At 58.4% G+C, this 15,957-nt stretch overlaps 2 protein-coding genes across 8 annotated transcripts in view; one reads left to right on the top strand and one right to left on the bottom strand.

Moving 5' to 3' along the window:
• Positions 1–5,530, top strand: part of PIK3CD (phosphatidylinositol-4,5-bisphosphate 3-kinase catalytic subunit delta) — a 70,872-nt gene extending 65,342 nt beyond the window's left edge. For all 4 annotated transcript variants that reach the window (XM_060170933.1, XM_060170934.1, XM_060170935.1 and 1 more), the window contains 5 exons: positions 747–914; positions 1,477–1,600; positions 2,334–2,479; positions 2,603–2,735; positions 3,453–5,530. In XM_060170933.1, coding sequence (XP_060026916.1) covers positions 747–914; positions 1,477–1,600; positions 2,334–2,479; positions 2,603–2,735; positions 3,453–3,590 — 709 coding nt within the window. In that variant the 3' untranslated portion in view covers positions 3,591–5,530. The remainder of the gene's footprint in view (positions 1–746; positions 915–1,476; positions 1,601–2,333; positions 2,480–2,602; positions 2,736–3,452) is intronic.
• A 63-nt stretch (positions 5,531–5,593) lies between these two features.
• CLSTN1 (calsyntenin 1) overlaps positions 5,594–15,957 on the bottom strand; it is a 132,436-nt gene continuing 122,072 nt past the window's right edge. For 2 of the 4 annotated variants that reach the window (XM_060170937.1, XM_060170938.1), the window contains 9 exons: positions 13,015–13,089; positions 11,631–11,788; positions 10,554–10,702; positions 10,029–10,255; positions 9,656–9,826; positions 8,674–8,819; positions 7,768–7,903; positions 7,214–7,398; positions 5,594–6,913 (listed from right to left, as the gene is read on the bottom strand). In XM_060170937.1, the coding sequence (XP_060026920.1) occupies positions 6,716–6,913; positions 7,214–7,398; positions 7,768–7,903; positions 8,674–8,819; positions 9,656–9,826; positions 10,029–10,255; positions 10,554–10,702; positions 11,631–11,788; positions 13,015–13,089 (1,445 nt within the window). In that variant the 3' untranslated portion in view covers positions 5,594–6,715. The remainder of the gene's footprint in view (positions 6,914–7,213; positions 7,399–7,767; positions 7,904–8,673; positions 8,820–9,655; positions 9,827–10,028; positions 10,256–10,553; positions 10,703–11,630; positions 11,789–13,014; positions 13,090–15,957) is intronic. The other 2 variants (XM_060170939.1, XM_060170940.1) reach the window with 1 other exon arrangement.

The following is a 15,957-nucleotide window of genomic DNA, read 5'->3' as shown; positions in this document are numbered from 1 at the left end:
CTGCTCTCTCTGCTCTGCTCTGCTCTGCTCTCTCTGCTCTGCTCTCTCTGCTCTGCTCTGCTCTCTCTGCTCTGCTCTATCTGCTCTGCTCTCTCTGCTCTGCTCTGCTCTCTCTGCTCTGCTCTCTCTGCTCTGCTCTCTCTGCTCTGCTCTGCTCTCTCTGCTCTGCTCTCTCTGCTCTGCTCTGCTCTCTCTGCTCTGCTCTGCTCTCTCTGCTCTGCTCTCTCTGCTCTGTTCTCTCTGCTCTGCTCTCTCTGCTCTGCTCTGCTCTGCTCTGCTCTCTCTGCTCTGCTCTCTCTGCTCTGCTCTGCTCTGCTCTCTCTGCTCTGCTCTCTCTGCTCTGCTCTCTCTGCTCTGCTCTGCTCTCTCTGCTCTGCTCTCTCTGCTCTCTGCACTGCTCTCTCTGCTCTGCTCTCTCTGCTCTGCTCTGCTCTCTCTGCTCTGCTCTGCTCTGCTCTCTGCTCTGCTCTCTCTGCTCTGCTCTCTCTGCTCTGCTCTCTCTGCTCTGCTCTCTCTGCTCTTCTCTGCTCTCTCTGCTCTGCTCTCTCTGCTCTGCTCTGCTCTCTCTGCTCTGCTCTCTCTGCTCTGCTCTGCTCTGCTCTCTCTGCTCTGCTCTGCTCTCTCTGCTCTGCTCTCTCTGCTCTGCTCTTCCTGCTCTCCCTGCTCTCCCTGCTCTCTCTGCTCTCCCTGCTCTGCCCTGCTCTGCCCTGCCCTGCCCTTGACCCTCCCCAACCTCCCCCACCTAGAATGACCCCCTACGGCTGCCTGTCCACCGGGGACCGGACGGGCCTCATTGAGGTCGTGCTCCACTCAGACACCATTGCCAACATCCAACTCAACAAGAGCAACATGGCCGCCACAGCCGCCTTCAACAAGGACGCCCTGCTCAACTGGCTCAAGTCCAAGAACCCTGGGTAGGTTCCAACCCTGGGGGCCGCTTGGACACCTCTTCTCCCCAGGGTGGCGTTCAGGACCCTGAGGGGAGGGGAGGGCCTGCCACAGCTTCTGGTCTCAGCCTGAGGACCTGCCTGTGACACTGCTCAGCTGGAGGGTGCTGGGATCTGGCCCCCGCCCCAGCAGTAGTTGGGGTCTGTGTAGTTGACACCCTCGTCTGGGCGACATGACGCCACCCCGTTCGTAGCTGACTGCCTCCGCAGAGTGGTTCTTTGCCAAGAGCCTGGCACGTGACCACCAGCATCTGGCCGCTTGACCGGGCCTAGGGGCCAAGGTGGCTGTGTGTCACTGTCTGTCACGTGGTCTCTCCTTGTGGCCTCTCCTCGTGAAATCTGGCGGCCTGGGTCCCCTGCCTGGCAGGGGGTTCAGGGACTGCAGGGTGTTTTAAGGCCCAGGCCCGGAGATGGGCCTGGCGTGGCTTCTTCTATGACCTGCGGGTCCAAATCAGTCACCAGGGGTGGGCACAGACACCCCGGCTTTTGGTGCAGCCAGGCCTCACACTGCCTGCTGCCTGCTCCCCAGGGAGGCCCTGGACAGAGCCATCGAGGAGTTCACCCTCTCCTGCGCAGGCTACTGTGTGGCCACGTACGTGCTGGGCATCGGTGATCGGCACAGTGACAACATCATGATCCGGGAGAACGGGCAGGTAGGCCCTGCTGTGGCCTCCTCTGGCGCTGCCCTCCGCTCCTGCCCCTTACCTGCCCCCAGGACCCTCCTGGAAGCCCCCCTCCACCTGTGTCTCCACCTTGACACATGCGTGTGTCCTTGCACCTCCAGCTTGACATGTGTGTCCCCTCACCCCCCACCTAGACACACAAGTGTCCTCACCCCCACCTTGACTCGTCCTCACCCCACCTTGACATGTGTGTGACTTCACCCCCCACCTTGACACGCATGTGGCCTCACCCCCACCTTGACATGTGTGTGACCTCACCCCCCACCTTGACACGCATATGACCCCACCCCCACCTTGACATGCGTGTGACCTCACCCCCCACCTTGACACACGTGTGACCTCACCCCCACCTTGACACGCATGTGACTTCACCCCCACCTTGACACACGTGTGACCTCACCCCCACCTTGACATGTGTGTGACCTCACCCCCACCTTGACACGTGTGTGACCTCACCCCCACCTTGACACGCGTGTGACCTCACCCCCACCTTGACATGTGTGTGACCTCACCCCCACCTTGACATGTGTGACCTCACCCCCACCTTGACACGTGTGACCCCATCCCCACCTTGACACACGTGTGACCTCACCCCCACCTTGACACGCGTGTGGCCCCACCCCACCTTGACACGCATGTGGCCCCACCCCCACCTTGACACGTGACTTCACCCCACCTTGACGCGTGTCCTCGCCTCTCTCAGCTTTTCCACATTGACTTTGGTCACTTTCTGGGGAATTTCAAAACCAAGTTTGGGATCAACCGGGAGCGCGTGCCGTTCATCCTCACTTACGACTTTGTGCACGTCATCCAGCAGGGCAAGACCAGCAACAGTGAGAAGTTTGAGAGGTGAGGCGAGGCGGCGTCCGGCCCCGTGGGCAGCGAGCCCTCCCCTGGGGGCGGCATGTGGGAGGCGGGAACCTGGGGCCCGACCTGGAGCCAAGCCCGTCCAGCCCGCCTGCCCGCCCGCAGGTTCCGGGGCTACTGTGAGCGAGCCTACACCATCCTGCGGCGCCACGGGCCGCTATTCCTCCACCTGTTTGCCCTGATGCGGGCGGCGGGCCTGCCCGAGCTCAGCTGCTCCAAGGACATCCAGTACCTCAAGGTAAAGGCGGGCCCACCCATAGCCCTGCCTGAAGCCTCCGAGGTGGCGTCCACAGGGCCCTCTGAGCCCAGGCCCCAGCTGTCTGGGGGAGTGGCTGAAGCAGCCTGGTTCTGCTCTGGGTGACCCAGGAGCCCCCGCTGCCCGGGGTTGGGTTACCAGGAGTCCCGGCAAGTCTCAGGGCTCTCCTGTCCTCCCAGTCCATAGGCCCTGGAGTGGGGTGGTATTGAGGGGGCCGGACCACCAGCCCTGCCAAGGGTCCTCCCTCCCCTGGTTTCCAGTGGGGAAATGAGACCCCCCTACCCCAGACCCCTCCCCTTTCCTCCTTGCAAGTGTTTTGGGGTCCAGACCTCTGCCGTAAGTTGGCATCTTTCTCATTGGGGGCCAGGGCCTTGTGTACACACGATTCACTTCTCCTAAGCCACTTTCTGGGGGAGGGAGATAGCACTGGAGCTTTCTCTGGTGTCAGGGAACCTCCCATGTGGTGCTGGGGCTTGAAGCTGGGCTGTGAACAAGGCAGAGCTCTTATCCTGCCTACTAGGCTCTCTGTGGTCCAATTTGGCATCTTTTTAAGGGCAAGTCAGACTAGCTGGCAAGCCTTCTTTTTTTTTGGGGGGGGGATCAGAATGTCCAGGATTGGGGAGGTACTGGCGGCAGGAAGTGCTGCAGGAGCAGGGCAGGGCCCAGCCGCACCACTCAGGCTCTGGTGCTTCGCCTCAGGACTCTCTGGCGTTGGGAAAAACAGAGGAGGAGGCCCTCAAACACTTCCGAGTGAAGTTTAACGAAGCCCTGCGGGAGAGCTGGAAGACCAAAGTGAACTGGCTGGCCCACAACGTGTCTAAAGACAACAGGCAGTAGCAGCCCCTCTAGACCCTGGGTCCGAGAAAAACAGGCCTTAAACACTGGCAGACAGGCAGCCTCAGCCCCTGGGGTCCGGACGCCTGAACGCGGCCCACGGAAAAGAGCATCTGCGCGCGGCCTTCTGTTTACACTGGTTACTTATTTATGACTTGACATGTTTCAGGAACGAAGCAGCCATAAAAGGACCTTGCACCCTTTGTGCAGGGGAGGGCCGGTCTCTCCGTCCGTCCAGATCACAGCCTTGGTGAGACGGTGCCGAGGTGGGCATCTCGAGGCCGAGTCTCACCCAGGACCGTGCCCTCAAGTCTCCCAGCTGGTGGGTCTGGACTCCGAGGTCTTCCCTGTGGGGCAGCCTCCCTGCTCCTTGGGCCCCTGGCTGCTCAGCCCAGCAGCTGCCCCCTCCACGCCTCCCTCCCCCTTCCAGCTCTGCTGACAGAGTTCTGGGCAGCTCCCAGAGGAAGCCTGCTCAGCCCAGCAGCCCCCTCCACGCCTCCCCCGCCTCAGCTCTGTTGACAGAGCTCTGGGCAGCTCCCAGAGGAAGCCTGGGCACCCTCCTCTCAAGTCAGGGAATCTTGCTTGCCATTTTGAAAGCAACTCCTGGGTTCGAGGCTTCTCTCCTCTGGGCTGTGGACGTGATTCGGTGTGCGGGTAAGAGAGCCAGATAGCCTGACTACGCGCTCGGCCTCTGTGGTTCAGGATGGCCCCCGGCCCCCATGAAGTCTCAGGTACCACCTGGCTGGGCAGTTACACAGGCCGGAGCTCGACTGAGCTCACCTGGGCATGGAGCCAGGGAACGGAGCAAGGAAAAGGCAGGTGGGAGCGTAGTGAGCTGAGCCTCTCCCCGCAGTCTGGGGGAGGGAGGAGAGCGCCCTCTGAGAGCTTGTGGACAGCGGTCAGGCACCGGAGACTAGGCAGGGGCACAGGCGAGGCAAACAGCTCCAGATCTGAGTTCAGGAGATGCAGGTATCCCCCTCCACAGGCGAGCATGGGCGGAGGCTCGGAGTCTGGCTTGTGGAAGCCCTCACATCAGCAGCTCTACTGCCAGCCTCTCGGGGCCTTGCTAGGAGGGGCAGGAGTAGCTGCCTGCCCACAGTTTCGGAGAGCGAGTGGGGAGGAGAGGGCACAGCAGCTGCCTGGACTTGCATGCCTGGAGCTCAGCCAGGTCCAGGCTCAGTCTCAGCACCACCACGTATGCCAGAGCCGAGCTGTGCTCTAGCACCCCCTCTGCCCCCAAAAACAAACAGGGACGTCAGGGACGGCAGCAGAGCTCAGTCCCACCACCACGTATGCCAGAGCCGAGCTGTGCTCTAGCACCCCTCTGCCCCCAAAAACAAACAGGGATGTCAGGGACGGCAGCAGAGCTCGGTCCCAGCACCACCACGTATGCCAGAGCCGAGCTGTGCTCTAGCACCCCCTCTGTCCCCACAAACAAACAGGGATGTCAGGGACGGCAGCAGAGCTCACCTGGGAGGTGCCTGGTCTGCCAAGGGTCACATCTGAGCCCAGCCCCATGTTGCCAGGGAAAGCTTTGGTGCTGCGGTCTGTCAGTCTCCCCCACCCATCTGCAAAACTGGCCTGGGCCAGTGAAGCCTCAGGAACAGCAAAAGAAAGTTTCTCGGTGCCGATGCAGTCAGGCTTGGGATCGGTAGGAGGCAGTCTGGTGTTCACACCTGGCCCAGGTGAGGCCTGCAGCCGCCTCTTGCCTTCTGGGAGCTCGCCTGTGGCTACTCAGCTGGGTACCCTACCTCCTCGCGGCACTTGAGATTTGGGTGGGCAGCCCCTGGGCCTGGCGGGAGGGGAGAGGAGGGAGGGAAGGGCCTTCCACTGTGTTGTGAGCCCTGTCTGGGGAAGAAGGGCTCCTCAGCACTGACACACTCTGTGAGCCCTAAAGTCACTGGTGAAAGCAGGTTCACAGGAATAAAAGCCTTTCTGCGTCACGTTCTTGTCTCCCGAGGAAACAAGGGTGCCGGGTGGACACACACAAGCAGCAGCAGTCTCCCTGCGTTAGAACCGAGCTTTATTGAGGCTACACACTCGGACCTATCGTCCACACACGTCTGGAATGGAGGCCCCGCAGCCTCGACCTCCCAGTAGCATCTGCCCACCGGCTACGCGGCAGCTCCGGTGCAGTTCACGGGAGGGTGGCGACAGGACACGGGACAGCTGGCGGAATCTGCAAACTCAGATCATTCCCCCTCGGCTTTAGATGGAGAAATCTCACGTGCACGTTGGAAACAGTGCAGTTGGGGCCGCTCCTCCTTTCCCGACCTTCCCGCACACCTGTGGCCTCCTCGCCAGGCTGGGTCTAGCCCTGGGGCTCCGGGGAGGAGAAAGCAGATTGCGGGCCCTTTGCGGGCAAACCAGCTAGCGGGCGAGTCCTTCCAGCAAGGTGGCCTTGCGTGCCCGCACCCGGGCAGCCGCCGTCCAGTGTCAGGCAGACTGTGCCGGCAGGAAACGGCTCTAGGGAGGCCCCGGCTCCGTGCACGGTGAGCGGTGGCCACACCCCGGCCCTCTGCCAGGTGAGCCCAGGAGGGAACCCCAAGAGGAGGCCTATCCGTTCCAGCCTCCCAGGGGGCTCCTCACCTTCGGGGCGCCCACGTCTAGGCCCGGTGCCCCAGCGCAGGCCGGAAGCACAGGAGCCCGGGACGCTGGCGAGCAGGGCCCACAGGAACTGCCCTGCCTCGATGCTCCGACTTCACATTCCAGGCCTGGGGCACACTAGCACAGAGGACGCGGGAGTCCCGGTTTATTTACAAAATATTAAAAAGTCAGTTCATCAGCTACATGTTAACCCCCATTCTGCCATTTTATACATGCACTAGTTGGGAAAAGAAAAAGTTACCGGGTGAGAGTGGGCAGGGAGTCCAGCCGGCGCAGCCTTCCCAGAGGGGCGGTGGGGCACGGGGCGGGCAGGTGGGGCAGTGCGGGTGTCAGCTCTCACATAACTTAAAGGCCTCGGCTGGGCTGGGCTGGGGTGGGTGGGGGCGTCTATGGTCCCACACAGCAAGCACGGGTGGGCGACGGGGAGGTCCGAGACCTGCTGGCCACAGGACTCTGTATGTCGTGGACCCTGGGCTGGGCTGAGACGCGAGCCAGAGCCAGGTGGCGGGAGTCTCGGCGGCTCAGTAGCTGAGGGTGGAATCGTCCCACTCCAGCTGCTGGGGCTGGCTCCCCCTCTGCCGGGCCCGGTGCCCCCCCTCCTCCTCGCTGCTCTCGGACTCCGCGCTGGTGACGTCGTCCTCTTCCTCTCCGTCCTCACTCTCCTCCTCTTCGTCGTCCTCCTCCTCCTCCTCCTCACTGCTGTGCTGGTCCTCGTAAGTCTGACAGAGACGGCCACGTGAGCCCCGCCCGGCCCCACCCCGACTCCGGCCGCTGTCCTTCACTTCCCGGGGTCCCCGGTTCACTTCCCGGGCCGCCCCGGGTGGTGCTGCACCAGACTGAGCTCGGGCCGCACCCGCAGGGCCTGTGCCAGGGAGAGCTCACAGGGACGCGGCCGGTACGCTCCTGAAAATGGGGGCACCCGCACCTCAGTGCAGCTGCACGAGGCCCACGGGAGGGGAGGTGGCAGGACCGAGCTGCCTTCTGAGCCCAGCCAATGCCGGCCACAGGGCCGTGCCTACCTCCATCGGGTTCACAGTGATGGTCAAGGCAGAGTCGTCCCAGTCCATCTCGTTCTCCTTCCCCGAGTCATGGTCCCGCATGGTGCGCTGGTGCGCAGCCCGGATCCGGAACACGCCCAGGATGATCATGAAAACCAGAAAGCTGACGCACACCACGATCACCACAGTCGCCGTGCTGGGGACCACTGCAGAGAGACCGAGACCCACAGCGTGCTGGGCACGCGGCTGACAGAGACCGAGACCCACAGCTTGCTGGGCACGCGGCTGACAGAGACCGAGACCCACAGCGTGCTGGGCACGCGGCTGACAGAGACCGAGACCCACAGCGTGCTGGGCACGCGGCTGACAGAGACCGAGACCCACAGCTTGCTGGGCACGCGGCTGACAGAGACCCAGCGAGGGCACTCAGTGCTCAAAGACTTCAGACCTGGCTTCAGCCACAGCCTGTGGTGAGACCCCCCGCCCCCCAGGTAGTCTGGGATGGTGTGGCAGGCGACTGCTCTGAACAAGCGCTCTGGGCAGGGAGAGGAGGAGGGTGTGTCCCGCAGTCCTACCTGCGAACGGGTGTGGGCTGGCTAGGTTGTGACCTGAGAGGTCCACAAAGGCGCGGTGCTCAGGGTGAACGAACTGCGGCTGGGCGGCCATGTGGCTGGCGTGCTCCACGGGTCTGGCCGTGTGGAGGACGTTCACCTGCAGCAGAGGGGAGGCAGTGTAGAGGAGGGCAGAACCAACCTCCCGCAGCCAGCGCCCGCACCCCCAGGCAGCATGGGAACAGCCCAGGTGGGCACCGAGAAACTGCCAGTGATCTGCCGGTGCCCCACACCCAGGGCTGCCCCTGCTCTACTAGGCTTCCTCACTGTATTTCGCAAACACACCTCCAGCAGGCTGCAGGAGGGCCTAGCCCTGCTGGTCCTTCCCCACCCCTGGCTGGAGAAACTCCAGCCTCCACCACACCCCTCCTGGAGCCACAGCCGTGCGGGAAGCAAGCTCAGACCGGCTCAGACCAGCTGCTCCCTCTGGGGCCTGAGGCTCTGAAGCGAGTCCGCTGCTGGGAGGTCACAGCAGACCAACTTGAGAGAATCACTTGTCCAGACGCAGAGGCCAGAGCGGCGGAGGAGACGTGAGAGGAGACTAGAGCCCTCAGGCCATGGTGGCCGCAGTGCCAATCTTCTGAGACGAGCTCGTTCCTGCTCTAGGGGCGTCTGGGGCATTATCACCAGCGCAGGAAACTCCCCCCAGGCCAGGCGGGTTCGACCCTTGGCTGAGGCAGCCCACTGAAAAGGTTCTGTGCCGCACCCCGCCCGGCTACGTCGCCCAGGACACAGCCGCAGCCCTGGTGCGGGAAGGCCGTCTGCTCATACCCCACTGGCTGATCCCACGAGCGCTCTGAAACATGGCACCTGTGGATGGGAGGGGACCACACGCGGTTCCCCTTCTCCTCAGTGACGCCCTGTGCTCACCTCCACCTGAAACTCATTGCTGACGTAGCGGCCATTGAGCTCTGAGCACGTGAGCTTGAACTTCCGGTCGAGCAGGGACCTGGTGTGCCAGTTCCGGTAACGCAGCAGATGCAAGGCCTCCTCGTAGCTGGCCATGGTGCCCACGCCTGTGCGGAGGAGGAGAGACAAGGGGTGCTGAAGGGGACAAGCTAAGGCAAGAGGAGGTCAAGAGCCAGGCTTGGCTACGCCCGCTGCTTTCTGATGCCTGAGGGAACAGTGTGAGGAGCACTTTCCCTCGAGAGGGCATGCAAGCAGGCCCCCGTCTACAGACTGTACAAGGACAGCGTCCTCTTTATAAGGCTACATCCGGGGGCCGGGCGGTAGCAAAGCACAAGGACCGGCATAAGGATCCTGGGTTCGAGCCCCCAGTTCCCCACCTGCAGGGGGTCGCCTTACAAGCAGTCTCTCTTTTTTTAAATATTCACTTATTTCCTTTTGTTGCCCATGTCGTTTTATTGTTGTTGTTATTGATGTCGTCGTTGTTGGATAGGACAGAGAGAAATGGAGAGAGGAGGGGAAGACAGAGAGGGGGAGAGACAGACAGACACCTGCAGACCTGCCTCACCGCCTGTGAAGCGACTCCCCTGAAGGTGGGGAGCCGGGGGCTCGAACCGGGATCCTCACGCCAGTCCTTGCGCTTTGTGCCAATTGTGCTTAACCCGCTGTGCTACTGTCTGACAGATGTCTATCTTTCTCTCTCCCTCTCTGTCCTATCCAATAAAATGGAAAAAGTGGCCTCCAGGAGCAGTGGATTCGTAGGGTAGGCACTGAGCCCCAGCGATAACCCTGGAGGCAAAAAAAAATTTTTTAAAGGCTACATCCTCTTCCTGTCCAGAGGGACCTGGGTAACTACACTAGCAGTGGTTAAACTTCTTATCCCAGCCCCTCAGAGGCAGGGGGCTGACAGGATCGGGGCCCCCACTTACCAGCTGCAGCCTCTCACCTGTGAGAGTCATGCCCAGATGAGAGCTGCTCACTTCAATGCCCTTCTGTTGCAGGCGGGCCATGTCTACCTCCAGGCTCTCTTGTTCAGGGTTCAGCTCTTCTCCCTCCACTGTGACCTCACAAGAATCCAGGTCATGCACAACCTCCTCAGATACCAGCGACTCTTGAACTAAACCAGAAACAGAAACAGCAGAGGTCACGGAGCTAGGGAGGCTGACCGCACCCTCAAACTCATGCCCATCCACAGACCAACTCCAGGGGCAGAGCGGTTCACTCAGGAAGCAGGGCACTGCACACGTCTGAGCGGGCTCAGGGGCCCGGGGCCTCTTCCCCCAGGTTTCCAGCCATCTGGCTCAGGTACAGGCTGTCACCTGTGGGGTCCTCATCTCCATCCCCTTCAGGCCCCACCGCTCTTGTGACGGTGCTAATGGCGCGAAGCTCGGGGAAGAGGAAGACTCCCTCTGCGCTTTCAAATTCAGAAGCTGCTCTGGCAAAGTGGTGGATGCCACTCAGGCTGATCCTGGGCTCTTCTGGCTGCAGCACCACCACACAGCTGTCCAGCGGAGGGGCTGAGATGCAGGCGGCCTCGTTAAAGCACCTGCCCGTGGAGAATGAAGACAGGAAGGGGAGGTCAGGCCGCAGATTGGCTGTGGAGACCGCACGGACAAGGCATTTGTCACCTGGCATTTTGGGATTTTGGGGGGGGGGGTGTCAAATGCTCCAAGCATTACTAACCTGCCCCCCTCCGGCCTCATATTCAAACCTGCCAGCAATTCGAGAATGTTCACCTTCTTTTCCTTACAAAAGGAGTCTAAGTCATTTTCCAAACCTAAACACACATTTGGCTTTCGGGGGCTACTGAGCAGACAGGCTTAGTGTTAAGAGTCTGCACGTACTTGACCGTGCTGGTGATTTTCAGCCTCCTGATGCCGGGTGTGGGGAACTGTCTGGAGTTCAGGTAAGAAAGATGCTGCATGGCCTTTTCCAGTTCCCCAATGTCTTCTCCCTCCAAGGTCAATGCTGACTGGCTGGGGTCGGCCTGGATCTGCAATCATGCCAGAGGGAGAGAGGCGAGGCAAACGGTTCTCACTGCGGAGAAACTGAAACCACTGACACTGCACAAAGGGGGTCAGCTTGCAATCCGCCTGGCTTGGCGGCCGGGGGCAGGTAAGCCTGTGCGCAACAGACGCCCTCTTATATAATGGCAGGCTCCCCAGATGCAATAGGGTCTGACAGACAACAAAAAATGTCTGGCAGCTGATAATGAGTGTCTAAAACCAGTGGAGTTTCCTGAGAGCTCGGAGCATCTCTGACTACCATCATGACAGGCCTTTTCCAAACACACCAGAAGTATGCAAACCAGCTGACTCTTAGTGGGGTCCTAGGCATTTCAGATGGGGGCCGGTTGCCTAAGAACCCGCCATGAGCTAGAGAGAGCTGGGCGTTCAGCCCCCACCTGCACTCTGGAGGGGGTGGAGCCATATACTGAATACTGAGCCAGCCGCCACTGGCTGCTGATGCGATCAGCTGTCTGTGTCCCAGCCTTTGGAGTGCCGGTCAGTGACCGCACGGGGGTACTGAGGTGGCATGGAGGAGGCCTGGGGGCTCCACGCGCCCACCCCCTCCCTGTGCCATACATCTCCTGAATTTGTTTCTTCTGGGGCCGAGTCCTTGACAATATACTGGTAGAATTCAGTGAAGTATAGCAGGGGGCTTGCAACTGGCCGCAGAGAATTGTGGGAACTTGTGACAGAGTGTGGGTGAGAGCCAGGTGCGGAGGTGGGGCTGACACGTGCAGCTCGGGGGTTCTGGGGGTGAGGTCTGAAGCTGTTAGTGTCACAACTGAACTGAGCTGGAAGGCATCTGGGGAACCACAGGGTGTGGGAGAGGAAAATACATGTCTGGTGTCAGAGGTGTGATGACGGCCAGGGTCAGGCACAGCTTGGCAGTGTGCAGGTGGACTGCACGGTTACCTTCACGCTGTGGCCACTGTCTTCGGGGACCTGCAGGTCCAGCCCCTCCTTGCAGGTGTACAGACAGTCGATCACCTTCTTATCTGCGAGTTTCCCAGAACGGATGGTCAGGCCAGCCAGGTTACCACGGAAGAACTGGGTCATGTGCAGGTCACCACCTTTGGAACGGAGTGGGGAGAGACAGGGTCAATGCACACAGCCAGACACTCCTGCTCCTTCTGTGTCACCGCTGGGGGCTTGCGGGTGGACATGCGGGTTAGTTCATGCCAGTCCAGTTAGCCTTGTAGTCGACATGGAAGCGCGATGAAGAAATGAAATGCATTATGCTCGTGCACGCAGAGAAAAGAGGACTGGGGGTCCCTCACCCACAGCCTGGGCGACACAAGTCGTAAAGGCCCTGCACCTCGCGCCCTCCCCAGTTCGGGGGATGGGTGGTGCTGCAGTGTCTGCTCCTGCCAGGTGGGCAGGCCGAGTCTGGGTCACTTTCTCTACCTGCGCATGCCAGGGCTGCTTACAGACCTGGGGGTGACTGAACAAGACAAAGGGGGTGCCCAGAACCCCGCCTGCACTGAACGTCCAGTGTCAAGGCCTTGCTGTCTCCAGTGACAGAGGATATCTGGGCAGTGAAGGCGTCACGGGAAAACAAAACCTGGAAAAAGACCCCTGACAAAGAGCTCCAAACAAGTGAGATCAATCCTCCTCCTTCAGCTGATGAAGAAGAGACCAAGTTTAGCAGGTTGTCTCACCGCCGGTGTGGAAATAAGACAGCGCAGGGGGCAGGTGACAGTGCACCTGGTTAACCGCACACACTACGGTGCGCGAGGACCCAGGTCCTTGCAGGGGGAGCTTCACGAGTGGGGAAGCAGGGCTGCAGGTGTCTCTCTGTCTCTCTCCTTCCTGTCTCTCCCTCCCTCTCAATTTCTGTCTCTATCCAATAATAAAGATTTTTTAAGTTAAAAAAAAAGAAATAAGACAGTATAAATCAACACTGGGGATCAAGATCTGTAAATTCAGAAATAAGTCTTCTGTCTCACTATTCAGTCACCCAGAGACATGAGGTGACCCTCTTCTCCTTGTGACATCACCAGGGAGTCACTCACAGTCGATCAGAGAAAAACAAAATGACAAACGAGAAAAAAAAATCCCATTTATGGATTGCAGAAATGAGTCACTGCCTTCACGTCAACTGGACTCAGAATGGGCAGAAAAGGGAATCCCATGATGCAGTGGGGTGCATGAACAGAAAGCAGCAGACAACGGTGCCTGGCTCAAAGTGCAACTCGGACACTTGACGCGAGATGTGGGATGAATGTCTCTTCTTTTAATGGAACAAGACAGTGACCAGAGGGGGTAAAAACAAGACAAAGCAGAAAAACCCAGCAACCTGCAGAGGCCACAGGCACAGGCACAGGCACAGGCACAGGCTCGGTCTCACTGTCATTCCCAACTCCTGAGTACTCTGTGGAAGCAAGACAAGACACAGTGGAGGACCAAGAGATCAGGCTTGGACTGGACCTAGGAGTCAGCTGAACAAAGGCTTCTCGACACAGAACACTCCCTCACGCGTGGGGCTGCCTCTCCTCCTCTCCTCGGTGCAGACCGGCGGCTGAGCCCTGTCCACAGACTCCCACCCTCCAGCCCTTGCATTCTATTCTCCTCTTGCCCCATCTCTCCACACCGTCCTTACCGGCACAGCTAGGATTCAGGAGGAAGGAGAGCACACAGCAGAATTCACCTTCTCCTCTGGCTGTGTAGCCGGGGAGGTCACCCCAAGGAGATGCTTGTCACCGAACACAGATGTGACAGCAATAAGGACAAACTCTTGTCTGCCTGACAAGGTGGGGCAGCAGCCCTAAGAGCCCATATCTTGGTGGCATATACTAGACACAAACACAACTGTGGATTTCTTTGACGTTCCAAACAAGGTTACATGGGCTGCGACTTTAACCTCTAAGAGGCAGAAAAGAGAAGGCAACGTTTGCTGGGTCAGAAGTTGTGGCACTGCCCCCGGAGAACAAGCAGACACTGGGGGAGGGAGTGGACCTGGGCTCCGACCTGGGCCGTCTCCCGTCCTGAGAGCAGTGTCCCAGGTGAATGAACACAGGGTCTGCAGCTTTTAGGCTGTTGCGAGCTGCAGGGCACCCTCTGTGCTTCAGCGGCACAGCTACAAGGTGGGAGAGTGGGGCGTGCTCAGGGTGCGACTCACCGCTCTGAAGGCTTCCTAACATACTGGCAGGAGATCATGTCCCAGGCTCTGAGGTCCCAGGTTCAGTCCCCTGCAGCACCACAAGCCAGAGCTGAGCAGTGCTCTGGTCTCCCTCTCTACCTTCCTTCCTTCTTTCCTTCCTCCCTTTCTTTCTGTACCTCCCCCCTCTCATTAAAATAATAATATACATATATTAATTTTTAATTTTTATTTATTTTGTAATTTTTTTCCTTTTGTTGCCCTTGTTTATCGTCGTTGTTATTGTCGTTACTGATGTCGTCGTTGTTGGACAGGACAGAGAGAAACGGAGAGAGAAGGGGAAGACAGAGAAGGGGAGAGAAAGACAGACACCTGCAGACCTGCTTCACCGCCTGTGAAGGGACTCCCCTGCAGGTGGGGAGCCGGGGGCTCGAACCTGGATCCTTGCGTGGGTCCCTGCATTTCATGCCATGTGTGCTTAACCCGCTGCACCACCGCCTAGCTCCCAGTAAAATGTATTTTTAGAAAGAAAAGAAATAATGTTGCAGTCAAGGGAAGCAAGGTCTCTGCCCACTTGAATCTGTAAGAAAGTAGGAAAGATCCTCCCCACTGCGCGCGCGTGCGTGCGTGCGTGTGTGTGTGTGTGTGTGTGTGTGTGTGTGTCTTGCTGCTGCTTCTCTCCTGATGTGTCCAGTTTGGGAACTTAGGTGGAGGCTGTACCAGATGAGGATGCAGGCAGGGCTGAGGTAGAAAGATGGAAGCAGGCGGCATGTGACTGCCACCCTGTGATATGAGTGGATGTAGGTTATTTAACCCAGGAAATAACACAACATTGTACTTATATTTCTCCTGTTATTTTGAAAATAACTTCAGAAATTGTCTAACCTAGAAAACAAATTTGAACTGGAACTATAAGAATAGCAGCTAAAAACTCCATGTCCTCATACTTAGTTGCTGATTCTCTGATCTCAGATTCACTTTTTCATGGATGAATGTCACCAGAACTAAACTGGGACTCAGCAGGAGAGGATGAATCTAAAACAGTATCTTACTCTTTCAGTTGAAAGGGAAAAAAAGGACCTCAGAGAGCACTATTGATCTCCACAGTGGCAGAGACCAAACCCACCTCTGCTCACTCCCCCACTGTTAAATGTGCAATTTAATTCAAGGAACAATGTGTGTACTTATTATCTCTATGTACTTAGTAGACAGAGACAGAGATTGAGAGGGGTGGGGGAGATAGAAAGGAAAGACAGAGAGACTCCACAACACTGCTTCACCGCTCACAAAGCATTTCCCCTGCAGATGGGGACCAGGGGGTTGAATCTGGGTCCCTGCGCACTGTAACATGTGCACTCAACTAGGTGCGCCACCACCTGGCCCCAGGAACAATGTCTCCATAGGCGAGAAAAAATACGCAAAATGTCCACTGAGGTCTTAGCTAGAGATGGTGACGTACACAGGAACAAACAGAAAGGTGAGCGTGGGGAACCGCTAACCCTCAGGGTGAAGGAATCATGGCCTTCACAGAATCACTCTCCTGGCTTCTTTCTTTTCTTCTTCTTTTTCTCAAGGTGAAGGAATCATGGCCTTCACAGAATCACTCTCCTGGCTTCTTTTTTTCTTCGCCTCCAGGGTTGTTGGTCTGCTTCTAATTCTGCTTCTAAGACCCCTTCTGTTTTGATCATCACGTTAGGTTCGTTTGCATTGCTTAACGCTGTGGTCTATTTACATAATCACTGCTTTACCTGAGACCCGCATTGGTTTAATCCCCACTGGTTCGTGCTCTTTTTCCACTCCGCCACCTCTCCTAGTCACATCCTGTTTGTCATAGTTTAATCCCCACTGGTTTGCACAGTTTTTTCCTTCTCCCCGCCCCCTATCCTATGTACTTCCTCTTCTGACCTGACACTTCCGCCTCAGGAGATATAAAGGACAGGATTTTCTAATGAAGAGAGATTAGATTGATTGCACTGCATTCCTGCTCATCAATAAAGACTGAACTGCATCCCAGCTCAGCCATGAGTCCCTGGACATCTGTCTCCCACCCGTGAAGCTAGCCCGGCATCTGGCGCCCGAACAGGGATGGGCATAGGGTTATTGCTGGGGCCCTGTTCCTGCACTACAAGTCCATTGCTCCTG

This window comes from Erinaceus europaeus, chromosome 13 (assembly GCF_950295315.1).
Source record: "Erinaceus europaeus chromosome 13, mEriEur2.1, whole genome shotgun sequence".
NCBI classification, from domain to species: domain Eukaryota; kingdom Metazoa; phylum Chordata; class Mammalia; order Eulipotyphla; family Erinaceidae; genus Erinaceus; species Erinaceus europaeus.
Note: the sequence above shows the minus strand (reverse complement) of the source record. Positions and strands in the feature narration are given on the sequence as shown.